The 22,771-nt window shown below is 50.5% G+C and overlaps 1 protein-coding gene across 7 annotated transcripts in view; it reads right to left on the bottom strand.

The window, feature by feature from the left end:
* Positions 1–2,415: 2,415 nt before the first annotated feature.
* Positions 2,416–22,771, bottom strand: part of ADCY1 (adenylate cyclase 1) — a 143,737-nt gene continuing 123,381 nt past the window's right edge. The window contains exons 15-21 of one of the 7 annotated variants that reach the window (XR_001887031.1): positions 19,173–19,289; positions 18,920–19,066; positions 17,993–18,091; positions 13,602–13,716; positions 11,415–11,539; positions 6,755–9,073; positions 2,416–6,330 (exon numbers count right to left, since the gene is read on the bottom strand). Coding sequence is in view for 1 of the 7 variants with exons in the window: in XM_017880307.1 (XP_017735796.1) it covers positions 8,771–9,073; positions 11,415–11,539; positions 13,602–13,716; positions 17,993–18,091; positions 18,920–19,066; positions 19,173–19,289 (906 nt within the window). In the remaining 6 variants the exon portion in view is untranslated. Of the gene's footprint in view, positions 9,074–11,414; positions 11,540–13,601; positions 13,717–17,992; positions 18,092–18,919; positions 19,067–19,172; positions 19,290–22,771 lie in introns of all 7 variants that reach the window. The other 6 variants (XR_001887032.1, XR_001887033.1, XR_001887034.1 and 3 more) reach the window with 6 other exon arrangements.

Here is a 22,771-nt window from a genome sequence, read left to right as displayed (position 1 = left end):
GGGGGGGTGCAATCAGTATAAATGAAGATGGCGGAGGAAGAGGAGTGATGACTGAAGGGAGGTGGTGTGTAATAAGTGCACGAGCTACACAAAGCTCAGGCTCCACGGGCCTCGCCATGGCTCCCGGGGATGCTCTGCAGCCAGTGGGCGGATGACCTGAGGTCGGGCCTGGGCCTGTCCCTTTGTGCATGCGGTGTGATTTCAAATTCAAACTAAGTTCCACACCATTAGGAGTTTTCATGGCATGCAGTTCCAGAGTGCAAATGGCTTGCATATGTGTAGTTTTTACAGGTGGAAGGCAAGACCATACATCTCTCCCACACTGGGCGTGTGCCTCCTAGTGGACAGTTGTACGCAAGAGGCGGCGATGGGCTCCCTCAGGATCCCCCAATGTGGGAATGGTCCCCTGAGACTTGTGCTTCATGTGCCTGGGGCCCAGAGTTGGGTGGGGGGTTGCTGGTGGGAGGTGAGAAAAAAGTTCTGGCTGCCAGCTTCCCACTGCGCTCACCTGGAAGGTGGATGCCCACAGGCAGGGTTCTCTGGGCTACTGTTGCACAGTCCTGCATGAGATATTTATTCAGCCCACACGATTTGATAGATCTCTCGGGAGTTCATCTAGGCTATTATCTCTGTTTAAACATTAATTCTCAATAAGCGTCTGAAAGCTCTTTTGAAAGCAACCTATCTGAAGGTCTGAACCGCCCGGTACCAGCAGGAACCAATGCCCAGGAGAGGGTCAGAGCACATGTGCTCTGGTGGTTGTCAAATCTCTCACCATCCATCATAAGCCCTCTCTTGCCTTCTGAACACTCCCACTGAAATCGACCCTTTGAACATCCTCTAATCCCTGGGAAGGCACCCGGACCCACCTATACCTACTGTCACCAGTAGCATATGACAGTAACATTAAATGGCCTACAGCAGAGGAAGACGAAAGTAGAAGTAGCAAATCCAACCAAGGGCCTTCCCATAGCTCACAGAACTGAGCAGGGAACAAATGGTGTGTAGTTTCAGGGTGTCTGGAGGTGCCACCATTTCTTCCCATTTGATGTCAGAGAGGCCTTACAGAAAAAGATGGCAACAGCTCTCCTTTTTTAAGGAGATCCTGTATATGTGAAATTAGACACAATGACAGGTTTCGCTCAAATATAGTTTTAGAATATAGTTTGATATGACAAAGTAGGGATTTTTATTTCCTTGCTGGGGATCAGTTGTTAAAGAAGGAGGAATTCCTTTTACCCAAAAGGAATTGCATTGCTTTAATTTAGCAATGTGAGGCAAGGCCTGCCAGTGCCAGTGAGGACTTGGGCACCTGCTCTGAGGGCGGGCAGCTGGAGCGACTCTCACCCATCAGGGGGACAGCCTTGGCTGCATTCAGAACCCACCTGCTGAGATGGCCCCTCCACCACTTGGGCACTTGCATGGATGAGCTAGAGTTCTCCATCAAAACCAACATGAATTTTGCAGATGTTGCTGTTAGCAAAGAGGCACTAAACATAATGGAAAACACAAGGGCTTGGAACTGGATAGAGCAGGAATGGAACCCTGGTCCTGCCTCTCAGGGCTGTGTGACTTTTACTCAAGTCCCTAACCTCTCTGGGCCTCAGATTCTTCACTGTCAACATAAAGAGTATAATAATACCTCCCTTCATGGGCTGTCTGAAGTAGAGTGAGGTGAAGCACACAGAAGGTGCAGTTACTGTAAAGCCCGACTTAGATACTAATGATGAGTGTTTCCTTTATTTGTGGTCACAGCAAAAGGCCCACGGAGACTGTGGTAACCAGGCAGGAGAGTGATGAGTGCCCTTCCCCTGTGGTTATTGGTGTATTAATAGAACATATTGAATCTAGTGACAGGTAGAAGGAAATTCACTAATTTCACAAAGAATGAAGGAGTTGTACCTAAAATGAGTGACCCGTCAGGTACAAAAGACACAGCGTTAGGCCAGGTGGCTACCACTGTGGTTGATTTTCTGATTTTCTTTTCTTTTTTTTTTCTTTCTTTCTTTTCTCTCTTTCTTCTCCCTCCTCCCCCTTTCTTTTTCCTTCCTTCCCTTCCTTTCTTCCTTCCCTCCCTCCCTTTTTCTTTTTTTCTTTCTTTCTTTCTTTCCTTTCTTTCTCTTTTTCTCTTTCCCTTCCCTTCCCTTCCCTTCCCTTTCCTTCCTTCCTTCCTTCCTTCCTTCCTTCCTTCCTTCCTTCCTTCCTTCCTTCCTTCCTTCCTCCCTCCCTCCCTCCCTCCCTCTCTCTTTTTTTTTGAGACAGAGTCTTGCTCTGTCGCCCAGATTGGAGTGCAATGGCACAATCTCGGCTCACTGCAACTTCCGCCTCCCAGGTTCGAGCGATTCTCCCACCTTAGCCTCCTGTGTAGCTGGGACTACAGGCTCCCACCAACATGCCTGGTTAATCTTTTTTTATTTTTTAGTAGAGACGGGGTTTCACCATGTTGATCAGGCTGGTCTTGAACTCCTGACCTGGTCTGATCCACCTGCCTTGGCCTCCCAAAGTGCTGGGATTACAGGCATGAGTCACTGCGCCCAGCCTGATTTTCTGATTTCAAAGATGTTTTTCCCAGTCCACTGTGAAGCACAACCCAAGAAGGCCACCTGTCTATTGTTGATCTTCCACTGCAACAACTGAGAGAGACGGAAGCTGACAGACACTCACTCAGCTGGGAAGGCCTGGCCTCCAAATTGGCTCCCAGTAACTGGAGGGGAGCCGAAGGGCCGAATTCCTGCAGCCGTCACCACCCTGAGGCTCTCTCTACAGCCTCTGTGCACGCCGATAACCTAAAAGAAAAAAATAACCAACAAAACCAAAGAAAATGGAACCTAGTCAGTGCCTCAATGCCCCTGGACTTCAGTGCTGATGTAGGAGATGACAAAGTTGACTTGATGTCTGAGATGCTGCTGCCCCTGCCCAGACCTTCTCCTCTAATAACAAGGATTTTCTGAGGGAAATCACATCAGGGCACTCGGGGATGGTTTCCCCAAATGCCCTGCGCGGCAGTTTTATCTGACTGTATTCAAATTTAATTTTGTTCCTCATACGAATCCCATGAACAAATGATTAATTTTCATTTGGCTCATGCTATGCAACACACAGATGTGCAAGACACACACGACAGAAACGCGTGTTCACACACGTAATGCAGGCACACACATTAAGCATGGCCTCTAGTGGAGTATCTATTTTTTAAGGTAGTGAACAGAATAGATTAAATTTTCAGGGAAATTTAAAAATACAAATATATGCATCATTTCACAATGGCATGTTGTTTAGGGAAGTCTAGCCCCAAAATGTGTGGCACCTGAAATTCAATCTGGTGTTTATGGAATGGACCACGGAGGTGACAGATATCCTCACATCCTAGTACAGGATCTGCTTTCACTAAGTGTATGAACAAACAGAAGGATAAGGCAGGAAGCCCCTAGAACACGTTCCAGTGTGTGGCCCAGGGCACCCCTGGGTGAGCAGAGGGCTCCAAGCTCCCCACCGTGTGTCTGTCTGGGGCTGTGCTCATGGGCACTTGGCCCTGTGTGGGAAGAATGTCCACGTGCAGAAAGCAGCCGCCCTGGCTGGGGCTCTGCCCCCTGCTGCTGACCCCCAGCCTGCCCTGTCTGCCTCCAGGGACCCCTCTGCCTTCACAGCCCTGGGAGCCCTGCATCCAGCAGCCCACGCCCGTGCTCTCTCCCAAGGGCAGGGCCTGCCCTTCAACTCCTTGCTGTCAGTTCACACAGAATCAGACACTGCAGCTTACAGACGAATCCCCTGTGTGGCATTCATTCCCCGATGGCAGGGCCTGACTACACTCAGATCACCCAAATCCATCTGTAGAAAACCACAACTATGAGAAGAGCCTTCCTTCTGCTGAGCCCACTGAGCCTTCTTCAAAGTCTACCCGGAGTTCCATCCCGGCCTGCCCTCCATGCCAAGGGAGCAGTCCTCAGGCCCTGCCCCTGCTCCTGATGCCCCCACCCAAGGGGTCTCCTTGGCTCCAGCTCCTCCCCACAGGCTCAGTCCAGCTGGGACGCTGGTCTCAACCCAACCAGCTCAGCTTGACTTGGTGGGTGCAGTGAGGGCCGGGACTGAGAAAGGTTGAAGCTACTCCATTTCCCCTACTGCCCATTTTCGCCAACTATGGGCACCTGCCTGCAGCATCTCCTGTCTGGTACCGAAGAGCATGGAATGATTTGTGCACTGATGGTTATTTGGGGTATGTGAGCTCCTCGAATTAAGACCCCTCTCTTGGCCACCCCCAAGCTCAATTTGAAGGCCTGAACCACCCAGTTTGACCTTCTCACACCCAGGTAAGCCTAGCATGGGGATCCCAGGCCTGAACAGGTGTCCTGTTCAGAGGGCTCTTCTACCAGGATGGTACCAGTATTGTGGAAGGTGAATGGGGACAGCCTTCAGAGTGCCACCATTTCCTTAAAATGGCCTATCACAGGTAAGCCTTGACATGTTATCCTTTAGACTCTGCACCAACCAACTGCAGCGTACCACCGTTGGTCAGTGTGAGGCCAGTACTGAGACTCATCAATTGGAACAGATCTTGGATGGAGTGGGTGTCTTTGCCTCCTTCCTTCCTCATCCAAGCAAGGGTGTGGTGACAATGACCTGACCGGGGTTTAACGCCGGCTCTGTCTGCTCACCAGACCTGGGGTGCTGAGCTCTGACCAGTCTGGGCAGCCCAACCCACAAAAACTGAGGTTTCAGAGCTGGGTCTTCCGGAAGGGGTGGGGGCTTTGGGAGTGGCAGCTCCCCGCCTCCCACCACCCCAAGCCAGAGAATGGGGCAAACTTGCATGCGTGGCTTATCTCTAAATTACCAATCTGCTTTAGACCAGACTCATCTCTACAGTATAAAGTTATTGCTTCTATGACAGGTGTTCCAGAAGCCCTGGTGGCTTTAAAGTCTGAGAAACACGGGCTGCCAACTTGGGTTGCTGGGTCTGTGGGGGCGTCCTCCTGCAGGATACAGACACCCTGCAGGCGTGGACCACCCGGGCCGGCATGGTCCCTGCAAGTGACTGGAAGCATTCCGGGGCTGTGTTCTACTCTACGGCGTCAGGCATGAAAGGCATGCAAGGGTTGCGAGGGGAGCACACAGGGTCATTTCCAAAGGGCCACAGCATGGCCAAGCAGGGGCTGAGGTGGGTGTGGGGCTTGTCTTCATTTTTGGTACGAGTAAACAGGCAGCACCTGTAACTGGTGCACTATTTACAAAGCCTCTTCAATAAATAATTTAGAGAGAATCCTACCCGAATGGCTCTAACATTTGTACATGAATATTGTACATGATTAAAAATAAATAAGGCAATATAATACAGTTTTCTCACAAATAAAAAGGAAGTTGTTTTTCACCAAACCCCAAGGAACATTATGGCTAAACACAGTTCCTGAACTCCCAGGAAGTGGCTGGGGTTTGAAGTTGCTGATGATGGAGATGTTTGCCCCTGAAGTGGAGACCTTGCCAAGCCTGCCATGGGGTCCTTTCCAGAACAGTCGTGAGCCCGGAGAAGGGAGCATGGTCCCCGCGACGGCTTCCTCTTGCTGCCCTACAAGTGGCCACATCTTGGGCAGCTTCCAGGATGTACATGTGTGACCTCCCAGCTCTGTGGACCCCAGGCACGGCACAGTGTGGCTGGCTCTCTTCTCAATCTCACAGGCCAAACCAAGGTGTCGCTGGACTGGGCTCCACTCACCCCTGGAGGCTCTGGGGCGAATCTGCTTCAGGCTCACTTGGGTTGTTGCCAAACTCAGCTCCTTCTGGTTGTGTGAGCAACACCCGGCTTCCTCGCTGACTGAGGCTGGGGTTGTCGAGTAGCCTCTGGTGTTGGCTCCTGGCCCCTTGTCTTTAAGCCAGCAATAATGGCACCATCTCTGTGACACTTCGAATCCTTCCTGGCTCTCCTGTCTCCCTCAGCCATTCCAAGGGGCCACTGAGCCCACCCGGATAATCCAAGTTCCCCTCCCATCCTTAGATCCCTGACTGTAATTCCACTTGCAAAGTCCCCTTTGCTGTGTGACAGCACCCGGCCCCAGGGCTTAGAACTGGGGCATGGACACCCTTGGGGTTCACTCCTCTGCCTACCCACCACCTGGATGGCCAAAGGTGGGCAGCGGCACTGGGGGCAACAGGATTGGCTGGTCAGGGGCTCTGCGCCCTTCTCAACAGCTCGTGGGTCAAGGACAGCAGCACGATGAGCCGGGGAGCCAGGGTGGTCACACTCACCACCGCCGCACTACACCCTCACGGGCTGCCTGTGGCTCCTGTCTGAACTGACTGCTTCAAATCCGGCTGGGATAGACAGATGAGGATGAGAAAATCCTAGTGGAAAGGGGACCATAAGGACAAACTATTTGTCCTGAAGAGGGGTAAGCACAGAGCAGGGACAAGGCAGGGCCTGGAGAAGGGGTTGACAGCAGTGCCTCAGCCAGGTTCTCAGCCTACAGCCGGCTCAGATGGACCCTGGGTCCTCAGGATGAGCTCAGGAGCCCTCAGGAGCCCTTGATGACAGCCTGGAGATTCCACATAAACATAAGGTCCTGCGGACGCCCCAATAGCAGCTAGAGGCCCTGCAAGCACCTCCTTCTGCCCCAGGACCTCACAGAAGCCCAGCCCCCAGCGGCACAAGATGATGCCAGAACACCAGCAACGTGAGTGGGCAGCGACATGAGGACCACCCAAGTAAGGTGAAAGGCACCCCAGCTCTGCCCTCAAAATCTCCAGTGGGGCCATGGGGTCAGCCTACCTGTGGGGTCATGTGGCCTGGCCTGGGAGCTCCCTGTCATAGCCAGGGGAAGGTGCTGGAAAGGCATTGGTCAAAATCACTCTGCAAGAAGGTGTCTGGAGACGATCCTGCCTCTCGCACCATCACAGAGGCCACAGCCCTGACCAGAGAGAAAGGAGGGTGGACAGTACTCCCTACAACCCTGACTAGACACCTAGTCCACAACCTAAGGACAGGCAGACGGAGGCCCCTACATGCAGCCTCTACCCACCTCCCCTGCCTAAAGCCATCCACCCTGCTCACCTCTGTCTGGACTCCTGTCTCAGCTGGAAGCGCCAGGCATCACTGCACTGGCCACCCTGCAAAGCCCCCAGGGTCTGGCCTCCCCCAGCTATGGCCCAGGCACCTGCTGCCCCCACACGGCCACACAGGTGAGGCAGGGTCAGGCCCTCCCTGTGCAGGGGACTGCCTCTGATGGTAGCCAAGGACATCACCCACCTGTGCGGACAGGGATCAGCCTGCAGCAGGTCCCACACACGGGTCTACACTCCAGGGAAGGAAGTCTGGGCTTCTCTCTGCTCCTATTCTGAAAAGTCGGGGCCCTCAGGAAAGGGTTACAGCTGCTGAGGAGCAGTGAGGAGGGGGACCCCCAACCCTGCTGGCTTTGGGCAGAGGCAGGGCTCAAGCCTCCTGTGTAGTCCATGGAAACCTCTCTGACCACACCTCAGAGCAGTGGGTCTTTAGATGTTCCCCTACTATGGCGCCTACCCGGAAGCTTCCCTCCCACTTTTAGCCACCTTCCTCCCTGTGACCGAGATCCAAGGTTTCTACACGCCAATGGATAGTCCCTTCCCACTGGCCCTCCTGGACCCCTGTCCCCCTCATCCTCATTTTCATCTTCACTGTGACTATTTAGACATGCATGTAGGAGGCCGTCAGATGTCAACACTATCACCTGCAGTCAATTTCCCTGCAAATTACAACAGGGACACCTGCACTCACAAACATCAGCCAATTCTGAAACTTCGTCCTGGAGGGTTGGTTCTGCTGGGGAAACAGCATCTTCCATCATGGGTGTGAGGGCTGCTCATATTCAACAGAAGTGGAGCCTCACACTGCTGTTGCTAAATGTAAAGGATCCAAGACGCCACAGGGAAAGGAAGAAATGACATCCTTCGTCTTCTCTGAACAAACACAGTGCCGGTGCAGGATGGGGAATGTCCAGGTGTTTTAGGAGCTGGAAGCCATTGGTGAAGGGGTGGAGAATGCACAGGTGCAGCAAGAAGCCGATGCTGGCCATGGTTGTGGAGAGGGGTCACAGGGCCCCTGAGAACTCCAGAAGACCTGCCTCTGGCTCTTAGCAAAAAAGCACGCTTGAAAGTCAGCAGCCACCACTATCCATGCAGTGAGAGGCAGCTTTTCAAATTCTCCCCAAACCGTCCAGTTCAAGTGTGGACAGCTCTGTACTGTGCCCGTGGTATGAACAACCCCAGGCCTTGTGACCTTCCCAGAGAGGCCTGACTTCCCACTCTGGCTCTTGAAGCCTCTGCCCAGGGCTGGAGCCGCCTGTATGTCAGGTCCCACCTAGGTGGGCTGGACAGGCCTGTCTCAGGGCACACTCTTGCAGAGCTCCTCGGTTGCTCTGCCAGCCACAACTCAGCAGCTCTTGCTGTAACCCTGGTGGATGCTCTGAAGGTCCTGACGTTGATGCCGACCTGGCCAAACCTGAACAGGCCTTCTGGAAAGAAACAGTGCTCCCTATGCCACAGGGGGAAGGATGGAGTGGACACCTCTCCAGGGAGGCCTGGAAGTGTGTGCAGCTGGGTGTCCTCTCCTCACCGAGTAATTGCTCTGCTGCATCTGCTGGGTGGTTGGTCCTCGGGCCACAGGCCACGCCTGGACAATGCTCCTCCTCCACCCTGGCCACTGGCTCCCTGCTCTGCTGGTCTGGCTGGTCCTGGTTGGAGCCACCGTGGCCTGTGTCGCCCCCGGAGCATTCCCACCCCAAGTGCACCCCAGAGGCCCAGGTGGGCTCCACTAAGCCTCCTTCCCAGCTGCTGCAGAGGACAGATACTGGCCTGGGGAGTGTGGAGGGAGCCCAGCCCTGACTGAGACGCCAGGCATGGGGCACACTGGGGGACGTCTGCCCTGAAGGCCAGCTCTCCCATATGGACCCATTTTCCGATCCAAGCCCAGGGACCTGATTTGGGAGCCGTTTCCATCAGTCCTGCCTTCTAGAAAGTATGTCAACATCTCGCCTTTGCCCTTGACACTGACTTTGCCTCGGCACACAAAGTGGTAGGGGCATCTTCTCAGCAGCCGGTGGACTTCCTCAGTCACCTGTTGATGGAGAGAAGGGAGCATTACTCCAGGGCAATGAGGGGGACTCCTCTGGGAAGAGACCAAAACATTCCATCCTGCATCTGTTGCTGTCCACCCTGACTGCCCAACCCTGGCACGGGGATGTGGCTTTCTCAGCTCAGCCTGGCAGCCAGGGCCCCTACTCTTGCTGAAATCACTTGGGTCACTATGTAAAAAAGACACTGCCCTGCAAAGACAACCCAGGGGACTCAGAGGAGTCTGAGGGACTAGCCCCAGGGGAGTCTCACTGCCTGTTCCCTGGACAATCAGAGGAGGCAATGTTCAATGAGCCAGAAAGCGTGGCCCAAGGAGCGCCCAGACAGGCAGGTAGGTGGACAGGGCTTGCAGGGACCTGGCACCAGGGTCTGGATGTAAGCTTCCATGGTGGCTCCGTGTACTCCATGCCAGAGGCTGCGTGGGACACAGCTCCAGATGCTAGACCAGAGAAGAGCAGGGTTGACTCTCTGGGTTCAGGGCTCTTGGCACCTCAGCAGCCAGGGACATTTACAAGCAGGGCATACAGAATGTAGGGGGCAGAAGGTACACCCCTCAGCTGGAAGGGGCAGCAAAGAGTAGAGTCCAGGGCAAAGCCTGACTTCCAACTCACTGCTGGGGGCAGCAGCGTGGTGTCGGTGGGGGTGCAAACCAGACAGTTCACAGGACCCCGGCGCAGCTGCCTCTGCAACCCTGAATCAGGGGAGGGAGGGACCAGCATATGGAGGGCAGTGGGCAAACCGTCCAGAGAAAACAGGGACATTTCTTGACAGGCTCAAAGAATTTCTGCTTCGCAAAGTTAGGAAAAAGGTAAAGGATGAGAAAATAGTTTCTACTAGATACAATCAGTCCTGTGAACAGAGGACATGACTGGTATCTCTGTGTTATGTTGGAGGTGTGATCTTGGAACTTCCTCTCCTCCCTGTCTCCCTGGCTGCTCCTCACTCTCCCACACACAGTCCATTCGTTAAAAGAACTCAATCCATGCCAAGCTCACCTTCTAATGCCCAGAGCTGGGGAGGGTGGCCCCCGTCAGTGTGGCAGGGGAGGCAGGACAGAGGTCCTGTGAGTGCAAGGGTGACATCACCTGGCGGGGGATTGGACAGAGGTCACCAGTGAACACTCTGTGCGTGAGGCAGGGGCAAGATAGGACAGTGGCAGGCTCAGATCTGATTTTAGAAACTTAAAAATGCAATGTTGGTTCAGGGTAGGGGCCAGGCTGGGGTGGGCAGGATGGGGCTACCATGAAGTTCTCCCCTGGCAAGTCCGGTTTTGGGGGAATCCTGCAGAAGAGTGCAGGATACAGTCATGGTAAAACAACAACAACAACAACAACAACAACAACACCGTGTGTGTGTGTGTGTGTGTGTGTGTTTGTGTATATATATACAGCACAAAGTTCTGGAGGTGGACGGTGGTGATGGCTGCATAACCATGTAAATATACTTAATGCCACTCAACCATACACCTAGAAAAAGATGACAAATTCTATGTATACGTTACTGTGATAAAAGAAATTGTGAAAAAGAGAATGCAGAAGTGCAGCACTGCTCCATGGAAGCTCTGTCTATGTTCTGAGCAGGACAGGAGAACTCCATGAATATTTTGGCCTACCTGTCCCTTAAACTGTCCCTGTGAATAGCTGCTGTCACACGCCTGGGGACCAAACCTTCCCTCCATGGCCTCTGGAGGCCTGCAGTTCCCAGGGAGGGTGGCTGCAGGGCTGTGTGGCCCTTCACAGGCTCCATCTTACTTGTAAGGGCTTCATTCTGGTGGTCATCAAGACCAAATCAAGTTTCAAATTTGTTATAAGGGAAATCCCAGAAGCCGAATCACACTCCTCCACACGGAGGAAAAGCAGAGGCTGCTGCCTTCTAAACCTTTCCATGGCTTTTAGAGGGTGTCAGCCCACCTGAGCTGCCCACAAGTTCCTCAGATGAGGTGGACAGGCATAGCACCCTCCCTTCAAACACACAAGAAAGCCCTTCCTTCCTATGGCAGCCGGTGGAGGCTGGAGTCCTGGGATGTGCAGCATGAATGAGAGCTGCCAATCTGTTGGGACCAGAAGTGGGACCCAGTGACTCAGTGCTCCCACTGCTGCACCTGGTCACTCAGGAGCCAGCCAAGACTAAATGACAAACCAAACAGCAAAATCAAGATGCCCGGGCCAGGATGCCCTCCGGAGCAGAGAGACCGAAATAGTCAGCTCTTTCTGCCCTGCCACGTACAGGCTGCAGACTGGGGATTCAATCCTGGCCCTCTGTGCCTCAGTTTCCTCACCTGAAGAATGGGCACCCATGTCTTGGGGGTTTCTGGGTGAACTGACCTGGATTCTGCCCTGGACCCCTGTGCTGTCCATCCGACTGGCCACGTTGACTGTGTTTCCCCAGATGTCATACTGGGGCCTGCGAGCGCCAATCACTCCAGCCACCACGGGGCCAACATTGATGCCTAGAAAACAGCCAGCGCATGACCTGTCAGTGGGAAAAGTGTAACTCACCCCACCAGGGCCACCAAATGCACCTGATGCCGCTCCTGGTGGAGAAAAGGTTGCTCCTCTCAGGGCTTTGTTTCCTGGGGTCACCTAGCACCAGGCTCCTTCCTGAAGCATCACACAGCACAGCAGAGACGCAGCCGCCCTGCTGCACAGGCTCCCCTGGGCAGGGTCCCCTCACAGCACTGTCCACTGCACTGGGGAACAGCACTGGCTGTTCAGAACGAGTCCCGATCCTGAAGAAAAGCCCCCTTTCCTGGAATAGCAGCCTCTGTGCTGAGCCCTGCCAGGGGAGCCACTCAGAAGTGTGACCTTTCAGTATCTGGGATTACAGGGTGTATCCCTGACTGCATCCTCTCTTGCAGAAAAATAGCGGCTCCGGACCTGTTCTCGGAATGTGACCTTATGGCTATTTTAGAGTATGGGCCCCAGAACTACGCAAGATGGTGCAGAATGCTCTGAAGGGAGGAGAGGGAGTACCTTCTCTTTTTGTAGCTCAGTGTCCAACTGGCCTCTGGACAGCTGCAGACCAGTTGGACAGCATTGCAACAACCCAGGCACACCCGAACTTGAGTCACTCCTTGTGCAACTTTCTACAAAGCATTTACCCTCTCTGAGCCTGGTCTTCCTCCCCTGTAAGTAGGGCACATACCAGGCTGTGACACCTGGCCCGTGCTCAGCAGGACAGAGAGGGACCAAGCTTGCTGTCAGCTCTCCTGTTACAGCCTGCTGGCAGCCACCTCCTGCAACTGGGGCTTTCTGGCCTTGACCGAAGCCACTTCCTATCTTCCCCTTCTGTATTTGTGGACTAATTTTTCTGAGCTTGTCCTAGAAAATTCCTCTGATGTTCTGGGCAGTGGGGAGCTGGCATGACATGGAGGAGCATGAGAGCAGGGGGCAGGCACAGTGGTGTCAGCTGGGGAAGGTGGGCATGGGAAACTCAGAGAAGAACCCCAAAGGGCCATTTCCCAGATGGCTGGAGCTGGTGGGAGTTGGCGAGCGCCCTCTGCTAACCCCAGACGCCCCACCCACATAAAGAACACGAGGCTAGCACCAGCCTGATGGGCAGAAGGGCCCCGAGAGATCCTTGTCCAGCCTCACTGCATGACTAGACACTGAGCTGCAGGGCCGGACTTGCCAACCGGTCCTGTCATTGGAAAGTGAGGAGCAGAATTTTCCCGATTCACCAGCAGATCGATTTCCAGGTACATCAGTAGCTCTGCTGACCACAGCCCAGGGCCCAGCTGGCTCACTCTGCCCCTGCTCTCTGGCCAGACACCATGCCTGAAGCCGAGCTTGCTTTTCAGGACATCAGAACTCCACGTGCTCTAAGTGGATCACCCACCACCCTTCACACTCACACGTAGCTCCAAGGTTTGTTTTTAAGGCTACTGGATGTTTGAATTCTAAAACAACCATGAACCTCTAGTTTAACTGTATCCTGGACTAGTAGAATTTTTCTGGTAAACTGTCTACATCTCAAGAAAAAGTGCATTTATGATTAAAAAACAACAACAACAAATCATAGTGTTATAAAAGCTAGAAAGGAACTGGGGCATCCAGTGGTTTCTCCTCCTCACGACACAGGTGAGGGAGGGAGCCCGGAGAAGACACAGGGCGGCCAGAGTCCACGCAGTGGGGCTCCCATCAAGGCCTCTTTCTGGACAGCCCATGTGGCCTCAACTATGTAGCCATGGCTGGTGAACAGGGAAAGGGGCATTTTACTTCAGCTAAGTGTGGACTTAGAGGAGCATCTGAACGTCTCCAGGACAATCAAGATTTCTAATGTGTTTCCCGAGCTAGACAATGAATCTTCAAAGTCCTAAGTTACTTTCTGAAGCATCTCCACTTCCACCAGCAGCTTCCAGGGACAACTCCGTACACAGGTCCCCATGCCCTCCTGGGCAGCACCACCCTCCTTCCTGTAAGACCAGGGCACCTCATCAGCTGATCCCGCCCCTAGGTGGGTATAGGAAGGTGTTCCACATGGATGGACAGGATAGGTTTAGAGTCACATACCAACTCGGAGGACAAAGTCGTTGTAAGATTGGTAGTTGATTTCATCCAGAACGTCAAACATCTCAATGGCAAAGTCTGCCAGCGTGCTCAGGTGGGAGGAGATGGACTTCTTAGCCTAGATATAAACAGACAGAGTCACTACATCTGAGGGGCGCTAGGCAAGAGGGAGCCAGGGACCAACCTGCAGTGGCCAACAGCCGCACTCTCAGGGGCAGGCATTCTGGGTGCCTGGCTATGGGCACATTTATTCCATTCTACAGGTAGGAGACTAAGGGAGAGGCAAGGTATTGACCAAGCCCCAGCTCCTGAGGGGCAGAGACAGGGGCCACCCAAGGCTGCCTGCAGGAATGGGGTGGGGCAGCCCTTTTGAGTGAGAGACCAGGTGTTCAAACTCCTGCTTGGACAGCGTTGCTAATGCCCATTGCAAATGAGCAAAACAAGGACAGAGACGCATGCCAGGGAGTAGACAACTTCCTTCCTTGAGATTGAGGCTATATCCTCGTGTACATGTGTGATAAGGTCCTTTCTCTTGTGAAACAGTAACTGTTGTAAAGTCTCTAATTTTTATTTTTAAAGGGAATTTTATTAGTCTTCACAATCAGGAAACTAATGCTTTTTAAAAATTAACAGACTTTACTTTTAGGGCAATTTTAGGTTTATAGGTAAGTTGAGCAGATTATACAGAATTGTCGTATATCCCTTCTCCCCAGTTTCCCCTGTTGTTAACATCTTACGTTAAGTGTGACACATTTGTTACAACGGATGAACCAATATTGATATATTATTATTAACCAAAGTACATAATTTAACTAGGGTTCACTCTTGGTATTGTCCATTCTATGCATTCTAAATGCATGACATGTATCCGCTATGACAGTATTACACACAACAGTTTCACTCCCCTGAAAATTCTCCCTGCTGTCTGTTCATCCCGCCTCTTCCCTGACCCCAGCAACCACTAATCCTTTTACTGTCTCTACCATTTTGCCTTTTCCAGAATTTCATATAGCTGGAATCATACCGTACGTAACCTTTTCAGACTGATTTATTTTAAGTAGCCAAGTGTATTTAAGGTTTCTCCATGTCTTTTCATAACTTAATAGGTCATTTCTTCTCACTTAATAATATTCTACCTTATGGATATACCAGAATTTCTTTATCCATTCACCTACTGAAGGATACCTAGTTTGCTTCCAGTTTTTATTATGAATAAAACTGTTATGAATACTCATGGACATAAGTTCTCATTTCATTTGGATATATACCAAAAGTGCAATTGCTGGATCATATGGTAACATTATGTCTAACTTTGTGAGAAACCATCCAACTCTCTCCCGCAGGGGCTGCCCTATATTGCATTCCCGCCAGCAACGAAGGAGAATTTCTGTTGCTCCACATCCCCACCGGCATTTGTCTTGTCAGTGTTTTGGATTTCAGCCCTTCTAACAGGTAGCTAGTGGTATTTTATTGTTGTTTTCATTTGCAAATCCCTAAAAACATAAGATGCTGAGCATCCTTTCATATGCCTGTCATCTGCATTTCTTTTGGTGAGGTGCCTGTTTGAATTGTTTGCCGACTTTTTAACTGTTGTTTTTTTTCTCTCTCTCTTGCTGAATTGTAATGGCTCTTTGTGTACTATAGATACAAGTCCTTTATCAGATAGGCGGTTTGCAAAGATTTTCTCCTAATCTGTGACTTGACTTTTCATTCTCTTAACAATATTTTTCATAGAGTAGGAGTTTTTAATTTTCGTGAAGTCCAACTTACCAATTTTTTCTTTCATGAATCATGCTTTTGGTGTTGTATTTAAAAAGTCATTGCCAAACTGAAGGTCATCTAGATTTTTCTCCTATGTTATCTTCTAAAGGTTTTGTACTTTTGCATTTTACATTTAGGTTTATTATCAATTCTGAGTTAATTTTTGTGAGGGGTGTAAAGTCTGCATCTAGATAGATAGATAGATAGATAGATAGATAGATAGATAGATAGATAGAGATAGATATAGATATATTTTTTTGCATGTGGATGTCCAGTTGTTTCAGCACTGTTTGTTGAAGAGACTATCTTTTCTCCACAGTATTGCCTCTGCTCCTTTGTCAAAAACCAGCTGACTGTATTTCGATGGGTCTATTTCTGGGCTCCCTAGTCTGTTGCACTGATCTATTTGCCTGTTCTTTTGCCAATACCATACTGTCTTGATTACTATAGCTTTTTAAGTCTTGAAGTTGGGTAGTGTCAGTTCTCCAGCTTTGTTCCTCCGCTTCAATATTGTGTTGACTATTCTGCATCTTTTTACTTTCCATATAAACTTGGGATCATTTTGTCAACGTCACAAAATATCGTGGTGGAGTTCTGATTGGATTTGTGTTAAATCTACAAATCAAACTGGGAAGAACTGCCATCTTAACAATACTGTCTCTTCCGATGCAGGAACAGTGACTCCCCAGTTACTTAGATCTTTTATTTCTTCCATCAGAATTTTACAGTTTTGCTCATATAGATCTTGTACATAGTTTGTTAGAGTTATACCTAGTATTTCATTTTTTGGCTACTAATATAAATGGCATTTTGTTTGTAACTACAAATTCCAATTGTTCATTGCTGGCATATAGAGAAATGATGAAATTTTATATATTAACTTTATATCCTGGAACCTTACTATAATTGCTTGTTAGTTCTAAGGGAGGAGACCACCCCTCATATTGTCTTATGCCCAATTTCTGCCTCCAAAGAAAGAAGTAAAAACTAAAAGGCAGGAATGAAATCCACAAGCAGACAGCCCGGTGCCACTCCCTTGGCCTAGTAGTTAAAGATCGACCCCTGAACTAACCGGTAATGTTATCTATAGATTACAGACATTGTATAGAAAAGCACGACCAAAATCCCTGGCCTGTTCTGTTCTGTTCTAATTACCGGTGCATGCAGCCCCCAGTCACATACCCCCTGCTTGCTCAATTGATCATAACCCTCTCAGGTGGACCCCCTTAGAGTTGTGAGTCCTTAAAAGGGATACGAATTGCTCACTCAGGGAGCTTGGTTGTTGGAGACGTGAGTCTTGCCAAAGCTCCCAGCTGAATAAAGCCCCTTCCTTCTTTAACTCAGTGTCTGAGGGGTTTTATCCATGGCTTGTCCTGCTACAGTTCCAGTGGCTTTTTTCTGTTATTGTTGTTATTAATTCTTTTGGATTTTCTACGTATACAGTCATGTCATCTGCAAGCAGATTCCTTCCTAGTCTGTATGCCTTCAATTTTCTTTCTTGTCTTACTGCCTTCCAGTAAAACGATGAATAGAAATGGTGAGAGGGGATATTCTCGCCATATTCTCATCTTAGAAAGCATTTAGTTTCCCTCCATTAGGTATGTTAAGCTGTGGGTATTTTGCAAATTTTTTTAAATCAGACTGAGGAAGTTGTCTTCTACTGCCAGTTTACTGAGAGTTTTTTTAAAAAAAAAAAAAAAAAAAAACCAGGAGTAGGTGTTAGACTTAAATAATTGTTCTGCATCAATTTATATGATTATATAATTTTTCTTCTTTATCCTGTTGATTTGATGAATTTCATGAATTCATTTTGGAACACTAAAACAGCCTTGTATATCCGGAAAAAAACCAATGTGGTTTTAGTATATAATTCTTTTCATTCATTACTGAATTCAATGTGCTAATATTTGTTGGGGACTTACACATTTATATTCATGAGAAATACTGGTCTGTAATTTCCTTTTTCTATAATGTCTTTGTCTGGTTCTGGTATTCAGGTAATGCTGGCCTACAGAACGAGTTAGAAAATGTTCCTTCTGCTTCTGTCTTCTGGAAGAGATTGTAGAGAACTGGTGTAATTTCTTCCTTAAATTGTTTGGTAGAATTCACCAGTGTATGCATCTGGATCTGGTGCTTTCTGTTTCAGAAGATTATTAATTATCGATTCAACTTTAATCTAGATCTATTCAGAATAATTATTTGTATTTATTCACAGTTCTACTGTGGAAAAGGAGAGTGCAGGGCTGACGGGAGAAGAAGAGAGGGTGCAACTAGGGAGGAAGGTGGGGGCTGGTGGGGGAGGGACTGGGCTGCTGAGGAGGTGGGCCAGTGGGGAGGGTAATGGAGCAGAGGCAGGGTAAGGGTTCTTGGGGGAGGTGTCTAGCAGGGCAGTGCTGGGGCTGGAGGAAGCTCCAGTGAGCAGCCTTCTGTGCTGACTTTCCCTAGGAGATTGTGTCTGGAGAGAACCAGCCATGGAGAGAACCAGTCACAGACAAAAATAGCACTCAAGCTGCTCCCATAATCCAACACAGAGGGCAAACAAACCCCAGTGTGGAACCTACCCAGTGTCCCAAAGCAGTTTAGAGAAGGGCTGGGACCCATTCCCCAAGCAGGCAGCCCCAAGCTGTACTCACCTTGGTCCCCGAGGTAGGCGCTAGCCCCACAGCAGCCATGTAGGTGCTCCCAATGGTCTTGATCTTCTCTATGTCCTTGTAAAAGTCTTTTTCCATGAGCTTTGTTTAAAACATAAAACTGTTAAACATGACATAACATTTGAGAAAAGTTGCTGCAGCCATCAGCCACCAGGAGGAACAGCAGAGCCAATGAACACATTCAGGCAAGCAATGTGTCTTCTTTGCTTTGGGCAGACAAGTTCTAGGACTACGCTGGCAAGAAGAGGTAAGGACGGTACAGGACACATTCCTGTCCCCAACAGGTGAGCTCGCAGCCACCAGGAGAATCGGGTCCAATGACAAGGGGTGGTGGGGCTGCCACAGTGCCTGGCTGGCTGTGGCGGGGGCCTGGAGACACCCACCTGCCTGCTCATCTGTAGACAAGGGCCTGGAGGTGTCCACCTGCCTGTCCATCTGTAGACAAGGGCCTGGAGGTGTCCACCTGCCTGTCCATCTGTAGACAAGGGTGCCCGCCTGCCTGTCCATCTGTAGACAAGGGTGCCCGCCTGCCTCTCCATCTGTAGATAAGGGCCTGGAGGCACCCACCTGCCTGCCCATCTATAGATGAGGCTGCCCAGCCTGGCCACTGTAGATGTCCCAGCCCTGACATTCACAACATGGAGGACAAGCACCCAGCCCCACCTGGTTGCCCTGGTCCCCCATCCTAGGGTCAAGACCCCCTTCTCTCCTGTGATAGTTGGTCTGGATCCCAAAGGAAGCAGAATGCCTGTTCTTCCTGGGATTTGCTTTCTCTCATTCCAGCTACAAAGAATGTGACATATTGTGAGACACACAGAATTTAATTAGGTGAAGGGGTATCCTGGTCACTCGTCAGTAGGATGCACCAGCACACCCAGGTGGGGTCAGGATGGCGATGCTGGGCCTCACCTCGTCAAAGTCGGCAATGATCTCGTTGAGAAGCCGCAGACACTCTACCCCCATGTTGTTGCCGTCCAGCTCGATGTAGAAGTCATTAAAGTTGGGGATGGAGGCAAACATGACGCCCACCTGGGAGTAGGACTGGTAGTAGAGGTCCTGGAAGTTCAAAGGATAGGTCAGGAAGGGTGAGTCAGGCAAGTGCCGAGGGCGTGGTGGGAGTAGTGCCGGGCTAGTGCTGGCCAGGTGCAGGCTGGGTGCTCACCATGTTCCGAGGGTTGGACATGAGGAAGTGCTGGGCGACGTGGGCTGGCAGGAGGTTGAAGAGGATGCGCCTGTTGTCCAGCTTCACCTTCTCCATGTCCTCTCGCTCCTCCTCTGCCTGGGGCATCATGAGCCTCCGTTAGTCCCATCCACTCACGCTGCCTTCACTTGTCCCCACCGCACGCTTCTTTCTAAACATGCAAACTGGACTCCAGGTGTGCTGATGGTCTACACACATGCTCCTGTCCCTCCTCCCCACTGGATGCAAGACTAGATCCATGTTACTGGGTCGGGAAGATCTGCAGATGTCTGCCTAAGTCACCACCTCATCTGCTAGAATGTCCAAAGGACAAACTACGGCTTCACCTCATTTCCAGGGTCTGCCCTGCCCTCCGCTACTTCCTAGGGACCAGATGCTACAGCGACTCTTTCTCAGGCACGTGCCCATCCACAGGCTCCACCAGCCCCCAGGCAGCTCCCAATGTGCCCCGCAGGGCACCTGTCCTAGAATGCCTCATGCCCAAGTGGGGCAGACACCTTCCTAAGGCTCCTGTTCCCTCTGGAATCTCTCTGGTCTTCACTACAGCCCACATCCCTCCGGGCACTGAGACAAGTAGAACCCTGCAGGGACCCGGGGCAGGGGCAGATCCAGGGCCAATGAGCTCATCTGAGCGCTGACTTCCAGCCCCCTGGGGCAAGGAGTAACGACCCAAAGGGTCCCACCATGGGGACACGGCAGAGCAGATGGCAGGAGCAGGTGAGTCCCAGCCCACTTACTGCTAGCTGTAGGACCCTGCAGAGACTGATTAAGCCGACAACAAAGGCCACATTCATGGACCACTGTGAGGGCTCAAGAAGTGCTCTTGGCAAGGCGCAGCGCAGCCCTAGGAGGCAGAAGCCACTGGAGTCCCTGTTTTCCCTCACACAAAACCCAACTTCTGTAAGGAGTGAAGCTTGGGGAATATTCTAAGTATGTGTTAGCATTTATGGAGGCATCAAACTCTTGAATGTAGTAAAAACTGTGCAATGACTGCCCTTGTGGAGTGGCCCATGGCCTGGCCACTGCAAGCCATGGTTTGGAGGCCAGCTCCCCTGGTTCATGTCCCCCTAGGTGACTGGTGACCCGGCCAGCAGATGCAGCCTCACTGTGCCATGGTTTCCTTGTTGTAAAATGGGTGTAACACACCCACTTTTAGAGGGAATACTTGTAGGGTTGTACTTAACAAGGGCTGAGGGGACAGCACGCCCCACAGTAAGCCTAAAAGGCACAGCTGCTTTCTGGCAGTACTGATATTATCAGAGCTGAGTTGGCCAAGAACAGGCCACTAGACTGCACACAATGATCCCACCAGCTAAAACAAAGAAGTGGAGATTTCCAAGGATAGAGGTGAGGAGGCCCCGAGCCTTGAGGGCCAGGTACGAGGATGGGGGTATGTGTGAAGCCAGGCAGGGTATGCAGGGCAGGCCTAGTGCAAGTGTGTTCCGGGAAGACAATGCCAGTGAATCAGGGTGACCCATGGAGACAGACAGCACCAGCTGTTTCTTCCTGTCCCTTAAGGAGCGTAGACCAGATAAGGAAGAAGCAGATGAGGACAAAAGAAACCCAGGGACCATAACCTTCCCGGTCAGACCAGAGCTGGAGTCTGGCTGCCCAGATGGGCTGGAGCCGGGCTCTGCCTACGCAGCAGCTATCCGGGCATGGTGCTGACTTACGCTGGGTCATGCTCAAAGGTCAGAAACCTTCAATTTCCAGCCTCAGATGGTCTCTGGCGCTGCTTTCAACTCAAGTTCCCATCAATAATGACATTCTGGACAAACACCTCTCTATGGGACCCACATTATTAATTATGTGTTAACACATCAGGCTCCAATATACACAAAAGAAAGGTTTGTAAAGGGTGACATAAACAGAAAGTAAAGAATATTTTCTTAAATAATAGCTTTGTTTTATTTATTAGTGGCACAAAAATTTCTGCTCTCTCCAAGATACTATTGTTAATGTTAATAGTATTTTAGTGAAAACAATGTAACTGAATATGCTTTGATTAAAAACCATAATCTAAGTTTATGGCACTGTGAATAAAAAATTTGCATCTACATTCTGCTTATTTCCACACTTGGATTAATGGGCTATCAGAGCTGCTGTCCTTCCGAAATCGTCATATATCTCTTAATCCATCCACAAATGCAAAGGTCTTTGTTGAAATTTGACTGGGAAACATCCATCTTTCCCTGTGCCACTTATTTTCATGAACCAAGCACAAATTATATTGTTATATATTTTAACAAATGTGATGAAAATCCACTGAAATTCTCAGTCTATAAGATTTTCCCACCAGGAAACTCTATTTTTAAGAAAGAGTAGTGGGCACCACACATTATTCCTGTCAACAAAATCACGTGTCCATCCAACATGTTCAGAATGTTCTCTTTATGGCACAGTTTCTTTAAAAAGGCATTTCCCTTCTCAAGTGTCCTTCTGTTTCAGAAATCACTGACCAGGATGCCTCTAGTGATAGTTACATGATGCTCAGAGAGTTCACAGCCTAGAGTGCTTGTCATTTGGAAAAGAGAACAAAATAACAAACAGCATAACTTGGCAACTCCCCGTGTGCCGACATGTGCTATGAGTGACTCCCACAGTCATCCTGACAATCTTCTATCTAACTAACAAGACCAGTAACCTCAGAACCTGGAATCAATAACGTGTTTACTACAAGGGTACAGCCAAGGGAGGGTGGTCCTGTCCTCATTCTGTCTCGGAAGTGATGTCCCTGCCTCCCTCCTGCAAGTGACACAGGGCATCTGGCCAGTGTCAGGTCAGCACTGCCAGTTCATTCTTCAACATCAGGAAAGAACATTTCTTAATTCTCAGATACAATCACTATAAGTAGACTTTCTGATGCCCTCTCCCCAAACCTCACTGAACCATCCGGTGTCCTGAGGTGCACACACCCCTCTTTGCGGGCATCTCAGGGTCCACAAATACCTCCTTTTGGGAAAGTGCAAAAGGAAAGGAACTTCTCCAAGCATAGCAGCAGCTAAGACAATAGTCTTCAGCCCCCAGGTTAGAGGAACTTAGTCTCTAACTTTGGGGCGGAAATGCTTCATGTTCAGCTTCTTTGACACTTGGTTTTCCCTTAAGCAAGAGGCACTCTGTGACCCATGCCACCGGGACACAGAAAGATCAGAGCAAGCAAGTAAGAGGTGATGCACGTCTCTGCATGGTGTCACTGTTCCAAGGATGGATGAATCCTGAGATTCAGGGTGGCCCGCGCTGGGCAGGCTGGGCAAGGTGCATGTGTCCAGAGTGGCCCCATAACTGTTGTCAAGCGGGCAGAAACACCAGAGGGGTAGAGCTGCATGCCCTGACCCAGTGAGTCTCCCTGAAATGGATGCCAGTGGCTTCTCTCCTTCCTGCAGGGCTCTGGGGTAGAAGTCCCTAAGGCTCACCACTGACTTTCAGGGACAAAGAGGATTGTGCAGACCCAGACCCTGAAGACCAGGGAGACCAAGGGGGCTTCCGGCTGGACCCTCAGTGGCCAGCCTCGACTTCACAGCCCCCCTTCTGTACTGCGGGACTGAGGAAGCTCCAGGGTC

Source organism: Rhinopithecus bieti, unplaced genomic scaffold, assembly GCF_001698545.2.
Source record: "Rhinopithecus bieti isolate Rb0 unplaced genomic scaffold, ASM169854v2 scaffold_12484, whole genome shotgun sequence".
Lineage (NCBI taxonomy): Eukaryota > Metazoa > Chordata > Mammalia > Primates > Cercopithecidae > Rhinopithecus > Rhinopithecus bieti.
The sequence above is the reverse complement of the archived record's forward strand: the minus strand, read 5'-3'. Positions and strand labels throughout refer to the sequence as shown.